General features: G+C 37.4%; 1 protein-coding gene across 1 annotated transcript in view; it reads right to left on the bottom strand.

Annotated features, from left to right (window-relative positions):
* snd1 (staphylococcal nuclease and tudor domain containing 1) overlaps positions 1-18546 on the bottom strand; it is a 170218-nt gene that overhangs the window by 114992 nt on the left and 36680 nt on the right. The window contains exons 12-15 of the mRNA XM_084110583.1: positions 12052-12158; positions 9745-9855; positions 8714-8786; positions 6340-6481 (exon numbers count right to left, since the gene is read on the bottom strand). Coding sequence (XP_083966709.1) covers positions 6340-6481; positions 8714-8786; positions 9745-9855; positions 12052-12158 — 433 coding nt within the window. The remainder of the gene's footprint in view (positions 1-6339; positions 6482-8713; positions 8787-9744; positions 9856-12051; positions 12159-18546) is intronic.

Genomic DNA, 18546 nt, shown 5'->3' with positions numbered 1-18546 from the left:
AATGACGAAATATCCGGGTTATCCCTGGTTTCCGCTCGTTTCAACACACGCAAATGCAGTTTAGTGTGATAGTGTAGACCAAGTGAAACAGCACTGCGTTACCTCAAGTTTAATTCGTCAAATAAACTGGCCTGTGTGAGTAGTAATTCAGCACTTGCGAGTAGTTCGGTAGAATGAAATGTCCTCATTCCTTTATATCCGCGGGACTCGCGTGTGGCGCTGATATCTGTCTCTCATTAGCAATCGTGCCCTGCTTCATTCCACAGTCATGTTAAAAAACATTAATGTATTCACTCATCCATAAACATTATTTGATGTTGATTCGTCAACAGTTGATTTTTTTTTTGATTCGTCCTTCAGCTTGACAACAAGTTCCATAATTCCGCTTATGCGTCATCAACCTACGCCTTTGTTATTGTAAGAGGTTAGCGACCCATAGCGGCGAAAAAAAAATTACATATTTTAGCTTTAATTGTTTTATATTTAAATGTATACACCTTTTACTACTGGATTTTTTTGTATAGAAAGATTAAAAGGACAGAATTTGTTTGAAATAGAAATCTTTTGTAACATTATAAATGTCTTTACTTTTCCCTCTTGATCAATTTAATGCATCCTTGGTAAAAAGGTAATTTTATTTTTGTTTGTTTAAAAAAAAAATACAAATCTTATTTGTATGACTTCCATCTTCAATCCACCCATATTATTGTTATTAAAAATCAAAACAAACTAAATGAATACAAAAATGCTACAAGAGAAATTGACTGTTAAACATTTTAAATGATACCATTAACTTTTTAACCGTAACATTAACTTTGGCAGCCCTATAACACTAATTTAAAACCAAGTTGACTAACCAACTAAATTGAAAACAAAAACTAAATACATTTAAAATCATAACCCTGACACTAAAAACAGAGACCAGTTGGGCTTAGAAAAATAAAGTAAGCTTTAGCATCAGTTGGTCACGGATGCAATTTAATGAATGAATTTTGTGTGAATAAAGAGTCCAGATGCTTTTCAGGGTCACTATAAATTCAACCAAAGTCCACAGCATCCAGTTCACCTTTTTTAAAATCCAAACAAAGCTCTTTAGTCAATAAGAACACAAGCTGCAGCCAAGGGAGTGTTTTAAAATGCCGATTGTTTTAAAATGCCTTCCTTTAGAGAAGGTTAATGACCCTAGACTGAAGAGGAGGGCTTCTTTATTCTAGCCATTACTATGGGTCTGACTCAATTTCAAGAGATGATAAAACTAAACATTTTCCTTTTTCATAAAAAACATATTTGAACAAAACCAATTTGTTTCCACTCATTTAAGGGGTCATATTCTACACTTTCTTGGACAGTCGTAATTTAGTTTTACATGATCCTACCTGCGTGCTTATGAAGCTGTAGCAACATATCAGGCCTGCTTCAACATCTGTTGAAGTGCAACAACACAGTTAGACATGATGATATCGCTGGAAAAGACGCATTCAAACAGGAAAGAGAGCGAAAAAAATAGAGCAAGCAATGAAGCATTTCTGCCCTTTTAATGCGGTAACCTTTGCTGGCGCGCCTGTGGGTGGAGAGGCTTTTGCCATAGCAACACTAATAGGGAACTGTGTGCTGTAATGGAGGGTTGAGTGACAGGAAGCTATCCTGTCTCTCTTTCCTTCTTTCATCTGGGGCTTTGGCATTGTCTGGCCTTTCAACCACTGAAGGCAGAGGGTCCTGTTGATTGGACGGCTGCGATCTGTGGTCTAATTAGTACTGAGCTCATTCATGCAACAATCATGTGGAGAATCTAACTGTCTGTATGGACACACACACACATAGATACAAACCTACAACCAATCTAATGAAGAGATGTGATAGGAAAGGTATTCCTTTGTGCACACTTGTTTAATTATACATCTAAATGAGAACATACAATTGAATTGCCTTCTATCGTTTTAAAATTAAAGCTAATTATAAATTACTATACTAAACCTAAGATTCCTCCGTCTTTGCTCATGGCTGCTCAAGTTGCTCAACTCTGAACAATTTTAAATCCCAGAGATTGCTTTAAAAACGCACACTTTTCAACGAAATATGAATAAAAGAGTTTTTGAAGCATTGCCTTCACACATTTTTCAAATCTTGGTCAAATTTGTACCCGAGCGAAAAACCATGGATTACTTTTAAAACTATAATAATCTAAACAAAATGTCAACTAAACAACCCAATTTCAATATTTATTGTGTAAGAATTAGCAAGTAAAAAAAACTGTATTAAAAAAAAAAATTATAAAAAAAAAAAAACACCTGGCATTGTTTTCACTACACAATCTTTTGACCACCAAATGCTGCCCCTATTAAAAGAGCTTGTAAAATGTAAGTAAATGTCTAAGAAATCCAAGTAAAATGTAAATATTACTTTTATCAATATTTTTGTGTGCCATTTTCAATCAAGCATCAAGTACGTCCAGAAAAAAAAGCTTAAATGTTTATATTTAGGATACATAAAATGCTTGATGAAATTAATAATACAAGTAGTTTGAATAAAATTCAAACTTTTAGAATATTTTTATTTTAGAAATGCAATTTATCACAGAATGCTATACTATTAAAAAAAAGTTGCTGCCTTAAATTTTAAGTACAATCAACTTGGATGTTTAAGTCACTTCAACCTAAATTACATTAAACTGTCTTAAAAAAAAAAAAGTTGTTATAAGTTATTAATCATATAATGTTTTGCAGTGTATTGAACAATATATTATTTATTTTCAAATTCAAAAATACAAATGTACAGATTTCTCCAGTGGTGCACATAGTAGCTGACAAATAAAATAAAGTAGTGAGAATATGAAGAGAAATAATTTTCATTTCTAAAGACTCTCAAGGTTAAAAGTTGAAGAAACACTAAGTTACGACATAGTACGAGCATTTAACTATCCAAAACCTGACCCCTTGAATCCACACAGATATGAGATCTGAACATGCAACCAATAAAATGATACAAATTCCGAGTGTAGAGGAAGGCCCGCAGATAACCAAACAGTCTAAACTGGTGAGTTTTTGGCATAATGCCCTGTGTCGTAAAGTCAATAACCTCTTGAACTGCTAAAGATCTGACATGTGTGCTGTAGCATGTGCATTTTACAGCCGTTAGTACTGTCAGACTTTTCCTTTTTCGGAAAGAAAAATAGCTTCCACAAACATTAGAAACTTCAGAAGGACCTGTGCCAGGAGACCAGATCCCAAAGTACCTGCGACTGAAAAATTGGGATCGTTTTCAAGTCAAACCATACGCTGAATTTTATTCTTAAACCCTTAAAACAAACTGCTTCACGAAACATCCCAGCCTACATGATCAAATCACATACGACCAAGAAAGAGAGCTGAGTCAAACAGGAGTAAATGCATCCGAAAAACAGATTATTTTTTTAAAAACAGAAAAAAAAGTAGGTTTTTTTGGTCAGAAATCCCTCATAGGAAGAAAGATAATTGCAAAAGGGGAAAAAATGGAGGAAGGAAAAGACAAAAGACACACTCAGGAACAAATGACCAAATTAATTGAAATATCTCCAATGACGATATGCACAATTAAGCACGGTGGGGGTGGAGGGTGTCTGTTCTCCGTTGGGGAAAGTAGAGACAAATAGATGGAAGGATGGAGGGATGCAGAAATAGATGGGCGGCTCTGTTCTCTGTTTTCAGGGTGAATAATTAGACCTGATGGTGAGAGGACAGAAATAAACTCCTCAGAAATAACACAAATCAGTCAGCGGCTTGTTCTGAGTGATATGGAGGAAGGTTGAGGTCGGAGTTGGGAGGACACTAATGTCAGTCTTGAAGAAATTGAGCGACCACAAGAAAGTGACAGTCTCTATATGTAGTCTAATGAAGCTTGAATGTTTGTGCACCCCATATGCAGAACCTTGCAATGCTCCCATGTTGTGTGCAATTCCAGCAAATGGTCAAAATCCCACCCTCCATTGATCCAGAAAAAATTCGATTTGTCGAAAAAAGCTTGCTTATTTTTTTGCCATCCAATTAGAGATCCTAAAAATGTAGCTTTTTGATGTAGATGTATAAAATAAAATTAAGTGCACAATGCTGGAAAATCTGGAAAACATTTACTTTCTATTATAATAAAACGGTAATGTCAAATTCAGTACATTTTAATTTGCATTTATGCCATTTTTACTTTTACATTTTTAAAACAATTCTTTTCTCTGAACTTTTTTACGAACAACTTAGCACCCCTATTTCAGGCCACTGGGCGACTAGGGGGAACAAAACACCGGTCATGAATTAGAAGTCTAAATGAGAATTTTTAAAGAGAAATGACGGAGGATTTCGATATAAGAAGAGGAGCTTGAGTTAGTTTCCCAGCCCTATTTGTTTGAACCGCAAGAGGCGTTGAAACAAAGCGTACGCTACTCCGACATCCGTCATACATCGCGTCAGGGGTTACTCTTTTGGCGCAGGTCTACTTACGTAGGCCATCTGTCGGAAGCTAGTTATTTTAGTTTTATAAAGTTTTAAATATGGATAGTTTTCTTACAAAATCCCATCGCTTTTCTTCAGAAGGCCTTTATTAACCCCCTGGAGTCATATTGATTACTTTTATGATGGATTGATGCATTTTTTGGACTTCAAAATCAGGACCGCCATTCACCATTATAAAGCTTGGAAGAGCAATGATATTTTTTAATGTCACTCTGATTGTGTTCGTCTGAAAGAAAATAGTCATATACACCTAGGCTGGCTTGAGGGTGAGTAAACTAAAGGAACTATCCCTTTAGTACACTACCATACAAAACACCCCAAAAGTTTTGGGTCAGCAGGATACTTAAGCAAGGACACATTAAATTGATCAAAATAGACAGTAAAGATATGTATAATGTTACAAAATAATAAATTTAAAATAAATGCTGTTCTTTTAACTTTCTATTCATCTAAAAATCATGAAAGGACATCATGGTTTCCACAAAAATATTAACTATCACAATTGTTTTCAACATTGATAATATTTGAGCAGAAAATCTGATTTCTGAAGGATCATGTGACACTGAAGACTGGAGTTATGATGTTGAAAATTCAGGAATAAATTTCATTTTAAAACGTATTTAAATAAAAGTTATTTTAAACTAACAATTTCACAATATTTCAGTTTTTACTGTATCAAGTAAATGCAGCCTTGGTGAGCATAAGACCTCTTACAAAAATATGTAAATCTTACAGACCCCAAACTTCAACAGTAGCGTAAATGCCGAAATGAACAATGTTTTGAAAAAAGTTAAATGTTAATGATAACAAATACCCTAAATCACAAACGTCTATATAAAAATGTCAAAGGGTGAATGATTTGGCAACACACCTGCAAATGTGCCAGCAAGAGCGGCAATTGGCTACATGCAGAGTCCTGATTAAAGGTCAAATGTCACAGATGCTCCACCACCTTCCCTGATGTGCAGCAGTGACAGCTGTACCTGCCCAGACACTTTCACACAAGCATGTGCGCATATATGTTCCACACAGAGAGGGCAAGGAAACTCAAGGGGAAGAACAGATGCTGAGTAGCAAGACCTCACAGCCAGCGAATGTGACACTTAACCTTCCATCAGATTGAGCCCTTCAGATCCTCATCTTGCCTTTGGGAGGTCAGAGGTACAGACAAAACGCCTGCGCTAACTTCAGCTTTCCAGACCTGCCAGAAAACACCAGCCTCCACAGGTCAGAGGGGAAGGACAGAAGGTATTCAATATAAAACTCCACTAGCAGAACATATTGAGAAGAAAGAAACCCCTTCCACAAAAATCACTCACCGTTAAGCTTGAGGCAAGGAAATGTGAAGAGATACTTTTATATGGTGCATGAAGCGTGTATGAATTATTTAAGGAATTTTTCTTATAAAAATGAAATGATTTCATCATTTACTTATCTCTATTAAAACCTGTCTGACTTTCTCATCCATGGAACAAAACTTATTATAGTAGAATGTCTATGCAGTTTTTTTTCCACATTGAAATGTGACCATGGTAAGCAAGATTTCATTACAATTTCTGGTGAATAGCTTTCCAGTCTTTCAACGGGTTCAGAAGTAATATAGCCAGATGTATGGAGCACAGCTTCACAGACCCTGGACGCTGCCCACTTTCAATGTATGAATGAGAGCAATGGCATGTGAATAAGAAAATGACGACAACATTTTCATTCTTTTTAGGTGAACTGTACCTTGAAGTGTTAAAGAACTGAACAAAACAAAGCGTTAGACTGGTGGTGCAACAGCGGTCAGATGCCACATCGTGGTCGTTATGTGGTCACAGATGGTGGCGTAGTTGACGGGCCGAGGCCGACTGACACTTACCAGCGAGCAGGAAGGTGATGAGACATGTCTCTTTGGGCATGTAGAGCTTGAGTCTTGAGCCACTAAACACGTACTCTACCACGGCCTCCGAGCGGCCCGCTCTCTGCAGGAATGGCAGGAACTGTTTCGCCTTCTGTGTCTCCTGTGCAAGAAAAAAAGAACATCAGTAATTGAATTGGTGTTTAAACATCATATGAAAAGAAACATTTACACATTTGTTAGACTGGTTTTTTGCCATTTAGACTTCACTGTTTTTGTGCAGGTGTTTGGTTTTTTGCAAATGAGAGAGCCAAATTAAAATTTGCAGCTGACATGACAATTACCCAGAGATGCAAACTCATCAGGGGTGAAAAAGGTCACAGATTTGACCCCATTCCCCCAAAACCACATTTTAATTTAATTGTAAAAATTTAAGGAGACCTACATTTCTCTTATTCATGGAGGCAAAGTGGAAAATGTGCAATGATTTAGTGGATGATTTCTGCCACCAAAATGAAAATGACATGAAACTCGCCAAAAGTTGATAAGTTTGCATCCCTGATAACCACGTTTGAGTCAAGAAAATTATTTTTTTACGGAATTTAAAAGTGGATCGATGGCATGATTAAAAAAATGTATGATTTTGTTTTTAAATGATGCAAAAAAAAAAAATACTATTAATTCAACTTTTTAATAATACATTTATACAATTTCTATGATGCACTAAACTATTAGCGCCTTTTTTACACAAATTTTTTAAACAATTTAAAAAAATGTGGCTAACTCAGCTGGATACATTACATTAGTTTAGATACTTTTAATTTGTAATTACAATTGGACTAGAATGACAGGCCAAGTGGAAGATAACAGATGGTGACACCGTGACACATTATAGGAGAAGGACAGCTCTATTTCAAGAGTTTCCTGGCCAATAGTACACTTTTAGAAGTGAGATTAGACATCTTGGCTTGACAGGTGAGGGTTTGGGGTGTAACAGAGACACTTCAGATTTCACTCGAAATATTGCTGGATCCTGTGACTCAGTTCACCACTTCCACCCACTGCAGCTGGAAATACAGCCCTGACCCACACATAAAGAAAAGGAAAAAAGGAAGAGAAAGAAGAGGAGAAAAGCAAACAAACACATCCAAAGATAAATGGCCCTTTCACAGTCCCAATCCAAACGACATTACTCTGACTGTCAGTCATATAACGAGGGAATCTTGTTTCTGGATGAGAAATGAGAATGTTACCATTTAAGAGTGACACTTTTCTCTCGCTCTAAATGCCTCCTACACAAACTCAGGTATAAATAACATCCTGAAAAAGTTCGCAGAAAGCTGCCATACACTTCATTAAAACCTGAGGAGCTCATTCATAAAGGCAGAGATGAGAGAGGAAGAGAGGAAGGAGATAGTTGAGGAGAGGTGAACGGGAAGTCAGCGGCTGTTAAACCTAAGTTGCTTCACACACACTAAGTAAACAAGCCCGTCACGCAGCAAACGACATTTACAAGCTAAGTAAAATTTAATCTTCATTTGGTGAGGCAACCAAACAGGATTCGCCTAAAAACAACTTCAGAGCTACGAGCATGATGACTTTATGGGTGGAAAGACTATTTTTAGAGGGCTGCTCATTAATTTAATGGGCAGGGCCGTAATGCAGCAATAAATCAGCTGTCATAGGGCGAAGCTCTAACATCAAAGATTCGGGAGAGGATTCTGGAATATAGAAGACATCAGTAAAGCCGTTCAACATTCAGAACACGGCCATGGGTCATGCTCGGGCCCAGACTGAATTTGTTTTTCACACAGATGTTTGGGTTTGATTTTGTCTGTTGGATGGATTTAAACACAGAAAAAAAAATTCTTCACACTTTCAAAAGAAAATTCAAATTTGACAAGTGAACTGAAGACAAATCATATTAGTCAACAAATATCAAATAAATATGGTGAAAGGTGAAAAATCAAACAAGCAAAAATATTTAAGCGGAAAATAAACTACACTAACCAAACTATTTAATTAAAGCAAACGACAGGGGATTTGATGTAGTGAATGTTATGCCCGTGTATGAATGGCTAAAAGCTGGGTAAAAATATTGATATCCAAAAATGTCATTTTCAATTTATTTGAATAGTGCTGTCCATCCTGTAGATGGGGAAATCTGTCAAATTTGACTTCAGGTATGAGTTCACTGACTGGTTCTTTTAATGAACAGTATAAAAAGATGAGTTACCGATTTGAATAGGTCTAAAACAATGCCATATATAACTTTAACTTACAGAATATTTTTCTTATGTAAACAAAATGGACTTAGTAACTGAAATGCATCCAAACAGATCAATCAAATCGAAGCAAATACAAATGCTAGGGGTACCGGAACGCACAAACTTACCCCTGAAATGTCTGCCACCCTGTGAATAGGCACTTCTTTCTTGCTGTGAAGTCCTTTGCCGTTCTTGATCGCCCTGCAATGATTCAAGAATTGTGTTAGTCGAAATGTTCAGAACGGGCCCCCAGAACATAAAACCATTTTTGCCCCAGCCTGAGAAACCAACCCTTAAACATGCCCACCCATTCATCCATCCCTCATGCCACAAAAGAGCCAACAAATTACATTTATAGGCCAGCAGTTCTCCTGCATTACACATGGGAATGGATATGGTGTCTTTTGTGTGTGTCTGAGTGCTCGATCAGTGTAATAGTGGTTGCTGAGTGGTGACGCCTGCAGATTACAGTAGATTCAGGAGGAATGAGGGACGTGTCTTAGGCCTCTTTAAGGCAGATGCATCTGTGGCTGTAGCCTCCCTGGTGTCCAATCACATTCGGTGAAAAAAGGAAGAGAGAGAGAGAGAGCTCGTCGTGGGGTTGATTTCTCAGAGGATGTAGGGTAACGACCAGCAATCACTGCTAAAAATAAATTTGAGGCCCGCAAACCTCCAATCTCCGCTGGCTCCACGGGGAAGCATTACCCAGAGAGAGCGAAGGACAAGAAAATAGAGGAGGATGTGTATGAGAGGATGTGCGTTTGAGAGCAACACCAAAAGTGAAGAATAGAAATGGAAAAGAAAGAGCAGCAGATAAGAAAAAGCGAGTCTCTTTCTCTCGAGAGTCACCCCGTCTATCGCAGACCGCGAGATCCGAATCTCTTTCTGTGCAATGAACCACCCTTGAAACCTCTGCACCACAAATCTATATAATTGTAGTAATAGACAAAGAATAAAAGAGCCATTCTTTAGTGCTGGTGGTTAAGCTATGAGCTCTGTGACTGATATTGCCCTCATGAAATGAGAGCTAACCAGACAAGCCATGAATAACTGCAAAGAACAAAATGGCTCCATTTCACAGACGGCTTCTCCTTCGCAATGTGCAGGAATATGGCCCGCATTCGCTCACCGGTGCATTTATTTTAGTGTTCTGGCTTACCTTGCCTCTGCCGCCAGGAGCTCGTCGTAATGGGAAGATCTTTGATCGTCGTCCTGGCGGTATCTGATCACTGTGGCGAGACCTTTACTGACCAGAGCCTCAGCAATGTTTCTATAGAGAGAGCAAAACATAATCAGATGTTGGTATGAAAATCATTTAATTCAGAAAGGGCACATGAAATGAATCAAATGACAGTAAAGACATTGTGTCACAAAGTATTTCAATGTCAAACAAATGCTGCTCTTTTGAACCTTCTAGCATCACATCAGCATATTAGCATCATGCGACACTGAAGACTGGAGTAATGGCGGCTGAAAGTCCAGCCTTTGCCATTACAGGAATAAATTACATTTTAAAATATATTCTGAAATAAAAGTTTTATTTTAAATACATTTTAAATAGTAATTTTTCATGATAATAATGTTTTACTGTATTTTTGACTGTTCTCCCACAGTTCCACCCTTTGACATTTTTTTTCTTTTTGAATCACTCACTTTATATTACAAATATAATTTTGGAGGGGGGTTAGTCAATATTATATAGATTGTAATTTGCACATTGTTTGAAGGAGAGCGTTGAGTAAGATTGAGTAAGGCCTAATTTGCAGAACTGGACCATAATCGATGACAACAAATGAGACCGGTGCCCTGCGAGCAAAGTGGCAAATGCATTTCTCATTGCCATTTTTCAACACAGATATTGCATTTGGCGAGCAGCTCGCATTCCCCTATTGCAGAGCACAGAAAACATGCAACAGCCATTCTGTGTCAAGTTCTGGTAATAAAATCAGTAGAGCAAACACATGAATAAAACAAAACAAAAAAAAACTTCTTTTTTTTTTGTGCCTTTTCTGAAGTTGTAGTGGTACACGGTTTCAGCTAGTACTCAATGGGGTCCTCACTTTGATTACACAAACACACCACAGATCAGAGCCAAAAAATACAAAGTGAAAAAGAACTAGCGAAGGCTGTTTAGGCCAAGTAGTTAAACCAAAAAAACATAAACTGACAAAACAAAACACTAAAATTGCAAGACATGATAAACTTACTTTCAACGTTAGTCTCATTTCACCAAGCTCCCAAAAAAAATCAAATGGTTACTAAAAAGTAATCTATTGCATCAGGCCAACAGACTTGTCTGTGCTGCCATGAATTTTTACAGATCTATGATCAGTTCAGGCTCCTAAAATATTTATGGCATTATGGGAAAACCTGGAAAGAGCTGATTCCGAATCAGCGAAGAGTCAAGATGCGGCAAAGCAGCTGAGCCCTCAGGCGATGTGACCACCTGTTACCCACAATGCTCTAATGCCAAGCACTGGGGCACGGTTGGGTAATCACAGCCTGAGGCGCAGTGCCACCCCAGACTTATGTGCCTGGCCTCGTTTACCCTAACAAGGGACAGTGTGCTCACACATCCACATCACATGAGTGAACAAGAATCATTTGAATTCATAGAGGAGTTAAAAAAGGTAGTAAAGCCTTTGTCGGTCATGATTTTGAAGGTGATTGTTAGAGCGTTTAGAAACATTTCATTTTATTCCTTTTCTTTTTAGTAACGTGTTTCTTTTGCTGTTGGTTGTTGAATAAGACAACTCACATTTGAAGAGTGATAGCAAATGTGTGAGGAATAGACTGACATTTAAAGTCATTTAATAAGTCTGGATGATTAATGAACAGATCAGACTGATGTGGTTCAAGTTCAACACAATGACTAGATCCAGACGCAGCAGTTTACAGCTCATTGGAGGGGAAGATATTCAGTGAATAATGACTTAATTTTGGTTTATTCTTACACAATCACCATCATTTTACCTGAAATGTAGCACATGAGTTAAAATAGCTTTCAAAAGTTTGGGGTCAGTAGGATTTTATGAACTTTCCACAAAATCAGCAGCACAACTGTTGTCAACATTGATAAGAAATGTTTCTTGAGCAGCAAATCGGCATTTTAGAATGATTTCTGAAGGATCATGTGACACTGAAGACTGGAGTAATGATGCTGAAAATTCAGCTTTGCAATCATGTGAATGAAAACTAAATATAAAAAAAAAAATATTAAAATAGAAAAGTTGTAATTGTAATAATTGTAATAATATTTACAATAATATTTCACAATATTACTGTTTTTACTATTTTTTATTTAAAAAAAAAACTGTTTTGGTGAATAGTAGTGTATATGGACCAATTTAGGCTGCTTTATCAATGTCTGTAAGGTACAGAAAACTTAAGTGGGAGTAGGTGGTTTTCAAAAATAGGTTAAAAAGCAGAACTTTGTACATATTTAGTAACTGGCTACTGTACGCACATTCCTCCAATGGTGACTGTAGCACAGGTACGCTCTGGGAAAGCCGGAACGCCACCCGTTTCCGTGGCACTGGTGGCAGCTCTTATGTAATCGACTGTGACGTTAACCTGCAAAGATAAAAAAAACAAAATGGTTAAAATCACCAACGGAGTCGATGAAGGGCCAAGAAACACTGCCTACATACACACACTTTTATAAGGCTGTCAGGGGCTTGGCTATTGAGATAAATTGACCACTGAAGCTACATGTGAGGACACGGAGAACTGCACTGTAACCCTGTTTTATGATGTCGCATTAAACATGACAGAATTACGCCAAGAAAGAGCAACACATCAAACTCTGAATTTGATATCTTTGTACAGGATTGCAAATCAAGCGAAAAGCTGGCTGTAAAGGGAAAAAAATGGATTACAGGCCTTTCAGGGTGGACAAATTGTGTTAGGGCATCTAGCGAGGGGTTTGGTGTGTGTGCGTGTGTGTACAAGCATGACTGTGGGCTACTTTTCAAGGTCACCCTGAGTCAGTGTGAATCATGTCAGGCTAGACCATAGATCTCCCCAGAGGAAGCCAGACCAAACATGGAAACTGTTTATCACAAGTGAAAAAAGAGGCGGGGACCGGTAACTATTTCGCTCGATGGCAATAGAGGAAAGTGGAAGGGAAGAGGATAACTAAACCTGATTATTTCACACCAAACTGCTTCAGGTTAAGAAATCGACTCCATTTGTGTCAAACTCTCTCTGAGGTCATTGGATCATCCCGGAGGGGCCATCGCATGCAGTGTATTCTTGTTAGCTCTAAGCAAATAAAGAAGCCGCGTTGAGATATTCAGAGATAGGAGACTGTGATCCAGCCAATTCCGTTCAATCAGTCCAGAGCAAACAGAGGGTTGGAAGCTAATCTGAAATAGTAAGCCGGATCTCCCATCTGTCTTGACATGCAGGGGGGAAGATCAGTCATTAATCGGGATGGCACCAATAACAACCCAAGGACGAAGACTTCACGTGACCGAGTGCTCAACCATTGTCCTATTGGAGTGTATGGACTGATTAAAACTACCTTACAGAAATGAGGCATCACTAATGTGTCAAAGCATCTGTCTCCAACCTAAAGGATCCCGTCCAGAGGATGACGAGTGTGAACCATATGTACAGGAACAACAATTAATTTCAGTCTAAAACTAAGCTCTACCCTAATAAATTTGGAGATGATTTCTTTCTGAATCCTTCCCAGGTTGTTGGCGGAGAATTTTGAGAGGTTGTAGTATGTGCGGAAAGTTTTACGACCTAGGGTGTACAACAAAGTGCACTCAATGTCACTTAAACTTGGTTTTGTAGTCTGCAGTAGAGACCAACCGATAATCTGTCTGACCAGTATTTGTTACTATTATTCACGTTTGTCACCTTAAATTAGTAATGGATTCTTTAATATCGGCTAACGTTAAATCAAAGCCTTTAGTTTATGTCGATTGCATTCGACACTGCATTCGATAGCACTTTTTCACCATTTCCAATCTTCAGACCAAGCCAACAAAAAGTTATGGAATTCAATTTGATTAGTCAAACCATTCTCGAATAACACAAACAAATTTGATGGCAAGCAAGGCTGGTGAGGCTGTATTTGTGCAACTTTTTAATGTATTTAAACCAAACTTTAGAATAAACATGGCCTGAGGGTACATCTAAACGGTTTGGTCAAAAATAACAAGACCAGTCTCTTTTGATGTCTTAACAGGTGAAGCAACTCTGTATAAGTACTATTAGAAATGAATTAGTTCTTGTTATAATTACTTTAAATATCAGCCAAATCATTCTCAACTGAAAAATCTAGTTTAACAAATTGGATAACTAGTTTTATAGGCTAAATAATTTTTCAAACAAATAGATACATAAAAATATTTTTTTCTTTATTCCAGTAGTATATTGAATATTTATTCAAATTAAACTGAAAAAAAAAAAAAAAATAACAATTCTGTATTACATAAGACACTTAAACATTTAAAATATCGCTGAAAGTGCTATTCTTTAAATTTTAGGAAGCAAAACCAAAATTACTAAGTGAATTAACTGTTCTGATTTTTTACCCACCTATAATGGTAAACGATGGTGCTCACATTAAGACAAATGTACTCAGTTCTGTTCTACATAATATAATGTGAACGTAGATTTACAGAATTGTGTCATGGCACAATAAGGCAAAGGGGTGAGAAAGTTATATGCTCTAAACTAATTCCTAAAGTTGGAATTCAATCCATTTATCCCCATTCAATTCATTTGCCTCAAAATGACAATGTAACTCAGTCTAATGGACATAATGGAAGTTCATTAGGTGGGGGAAACCTGTGGACACTCATTTTCTTACCCCAGGAGTTTAGTGCTTCATCAACAAATAAAGCACAAAATAATTGCATTTTCATCCCCTACTTCTACTTTCTCCAGTTCCCTCTCTGAAAGGCAGAGACAGCTCTGCACCATTGGGCAGGAGTAATGAGCTTGGTTGAACGACAACATGCCCTTCTTAAGAAACACAAAGCGCAAACGATTCCCGCTCGTTCAGAGGAACAAAAGTGCTTATGAAGAAACAAAATGAATGAGAAAAGAAAGAAGAAGTGGCCCATTTGGGAAGTAGACGACAGATTAAATGGGCTTTTAGAAATACGCCTGAATAGAAAGATCTGACCAAAGGACAAAAGCAATGGAGGGTTTGAAAAATGCCCAGACAGAACTAGGAGGAAGAGGATGACGAAGACAGAAATGGTGCTAATGGCGAAGCATCCCGCAAAACAGAGACAGATCCACTGAAATGTCCAGGGAAATGCAAAAAGATTGAGCTGGTCCATGCACAGCAATGTCTAGATGCTTTCACACTTGGTTTGACTGCTTTGTCCAAACCAGAAATGGATTCACCCCCTCCCCTACTGGATTCTTTACACATTGTACTTTAGGGTACAAACGGCAGTATGTTTGAATCATCAGCGCGAATACCACCATGAGTAATTGGATTATGACTCAGGAGGAGGAGATGCCAGCTTCACCGTTTATGTTTTTGTCAGTATGATTTATCAGTATGATTCTGAGAGACTGAAGATTTTTTTTTTTATAGCACATAGGAAAGTATGCATGTTTGTCTGCCACAGATGTATTGCAAGAAACGCAAAAGCATGTGAACTGCTCTCTGAACGCAGTTTATCTGGAGACAGGCAGGTATGACATTATGTATGACAAGGAGCATGCAAAAGCCGCAAAATTACAACAGACCGCACTCATATCATATAGCCTATACTGGTTATATTATATATATATATAAATATATAAATAAAAAGACAGACATTCTGCAACCAATGTCATCCAGATTGAATGACTGAGTCGGTTCTTAACATAATACATGACAATTGTTGTTGATGATGATGATGATAAAATTATTAATATAAATATTTTCTATTATTCTTATTAGCACTATCATTACTATTGTTAGCATTAAAAATGATATAGCATTGTGTATTAATCATTTATATCATTAGTGTACAATTGTTTATGAATTCATAATTTTATTGTTAAATTATTAAAATACATTATCATTATTTGTATTAGTATTATTAGTAAATAAATGTATTGATGTTTATTATATTACTAATTGTATTACTACAAAACAATTGTATTAAATTCTTATTCACATTATTTAATTCTTATTAAATTAATAATTTAATCATTAATGATTAAATTAATCATTGCTATTATTAATAATAAATCTACATTTTACATTTTCATTGTTGTGGTATAATGATCATTTATTAGTGTGTCAAAAAGCTTTTTTAAATAGTTTCAGCGGGAATAAAAAAAGGTTCTCTAGAATGCTTGACACTTGTTAGGAATGCCAAAAAAGCTTTTATACCGACCAGACTTGGATCACAAACGGACACGGTTCCACACCAAAAGCTCTAGTGTGAATGTATCTTATGAGATGTGCAGTCAAACCTGCTCTCGGCAAGCTTAAGTCCCTGTGAGTGGAGTCTAATGCGGTGAGGGTAGGTGTAGTCAGGAAAGTCTGTAATACATATTTCATGGATTAAAAGTGAGCTGCTAGTCTCACATGCCACTGTAATTCCTTCTAAAGCAGAAGCCAAAGTGGAGAAAAAAGATGAATGAAGTCTGCACAGCTCTGCCGTGGCTGCATCAATGTGCATCAGGGAAACATGAGAAAACTCTGCACGTCCTCTTCCATACAAATGGACAAACTAATAAACAAAGCAGAACTTATGAAATATACCTGCATAAACACAGACATCAAACACTTAACACTGACATTCCAGTCAGTCACTGCCTCTTGTTCACACCTCTTATATACACACACACACACACACACACACACACACACACACACACACACAAACACACAAACACTCACACCCACATAACAGGAGGCACTTTGAGCGGGCAGGATTATCCAAACGTGCTCTTTCCTGATAAGTGGATTAATGCAACATTTTCATTTGACTTTTTCGCTGAGGCAGAGACCCTCTACAGAGGCGCTACTTAGAAAGTTAGCCAAATCTAGCTTTGGATTATGTCACAGGGAAGTTCTGTTTCAATACCGAGAGGAGAAAATGCACTTCTGCACAGATTTTCTTCCATTACCCACTGCTGGTGAATGCCACTCATTCTCTCCCTCCTTTCAAAGGAAGGAAACACGATCTGAAATGGACGCCTCGCTCCAAGTTCTTCCGTTCCAGAGCTGTGACTCACTGGGGCTTGGATGGAGATTCTCTCCCTCCTTTCCTTTCATCTTCTCTTGTTCATTGTGCTATCGAACTGATATTGATCACATACTGGCTGAGATTTTAAAAAGTTGACCTTCGACCTCTTCGAGGGCTGTTAAAGTGACAGAAAATTGATGCAACGTCGACAAATCCAATATCGAGTCAGCTAATACTCTGGAAACAAAAGTCAGATACTACTTACCCCTCCTGACTAGCTGGGATGCAGCATGTAGAGAACAAATGGCACCTTAAATGCCAGAAAAACTCAAAATCAAAAGATTCTGGGCATAAAATCGTCCTTCTGCCCTGATCTGGCAGATATGAGCCATTAGATTTCTATTTTCCAGCAACACAACAATCAGTCTTTAACAATTACCCGATTTCATAGTTACGAACTTCTATAATTGCACAGATTTAATTTAACTTTATAACAGTTGGAACATCATTTTCCACGGCGGTTGCCAGGGCAGCAGGGGAGATGCTAAAAACATGGCATGTCTCAGTACAAGGCCTCATCCTCGCACCACATTGTGTCCTAGCAACAACTAAAGAAAGCTGACAAGAGCCTGATTGCATTTTATTTAAAAATTCATTGCTGTAACCACCATCAACCTGATATTCACAATAGTGGTCGATCAACATGCGTTTCAATGACCTCTGCTTTAACTTTTGCAATTGTTCCATCCCAATACTGAATATCTGGTTACAACCTCAATCTAATCCATTTTTTTTTTTTTTTAAAGCAGGAATATTCCCTTTACAGAAATATTTAGATGCTACTTTTGACTAAAGATTGAAGATGATTAATTCCATACACTACTAATTTAAGTCAAAGCACTTCTGTGACACTTAAGCCAAAATTGAATGATTACCACACTCCTATCTTCTTGAGCTGGATAACTTCTGAATGAATTCAAACATTCCCACACTGTTTGCATAAATATGCAAACAGGCATATCTTATCACACAGTGTGTTGTATAAATCCAACTATCTGTTACCGCTGAGTGCTTACACGGGAAATGCAAAACTCTGATCTGAGGCAAAACTCACTGCTTTCCATTTTCTCTCTCTAGTGTCAGAATATTTGAATGATTCCAGGTCAGTGAACCAGACTTCTGTAAAAAGAAGAGGCAATAAAATATTGGTTTCTAGGAGCCTTACGATCATACAAGGACAATATGAAGCTGCATAGTAATCCACGCTTCTGGTGATCATTTATGAGAAAATGTCTGCGTGTGAGGAAATGTGCATTCATATTTCTTTGGTGTTAAATCAAGTGGGCTTGGCAGGCTGGGATTTTCGTTATTATGCACATAAACACGGAATTGTCTGGGTGAGAAAAATCATGAATAGACAATAATGTGCAGCTACACAATCTGTCTATCATACTTTAATGAGTCCCAATATGACAGAATTTTCAGAACATCCCACACCAGTGTATACCCTGCTGTCCCAATTAAAACTGCAACTATTGATACAAAGTATTTCTGTTTGCTATGAGTGACAGATGGAATCAATTCATGTTTACTTTATAATATTTTTTTTAAATCACCCCATGTACTTAAAGTGATAGTTCACCCCAAAATGAAAATGATCGCATTAATTACTTACCGTCATGTCGTTCATCTTCGGAACACAAATAAAGATTTTTTTTTAAATAAAATTAACTTCACTGGTTCTTTCGGAAGCTCAAATGAGCTCCGTAACGCATGAGAATGAACCTCATACAAGTCAAGCG

The sequence above is a fragment of the Abramis brama genome, assembly GCF_963993115.1.
Source record: "Abramis brama genome assembly, chromosome: 4".
Taxonomy (NCBI): Eukaryota; Metazoa; Chordata; class Actinopteri; order Cypriniformes; family Leuciscidae; genus Abramis; species Abramis brama.
The sequence above is the reverse complement of the archived record's forward strand: the minus strand, read 5'-3'. Positions and strand labels throughout refer to the sequence as shown.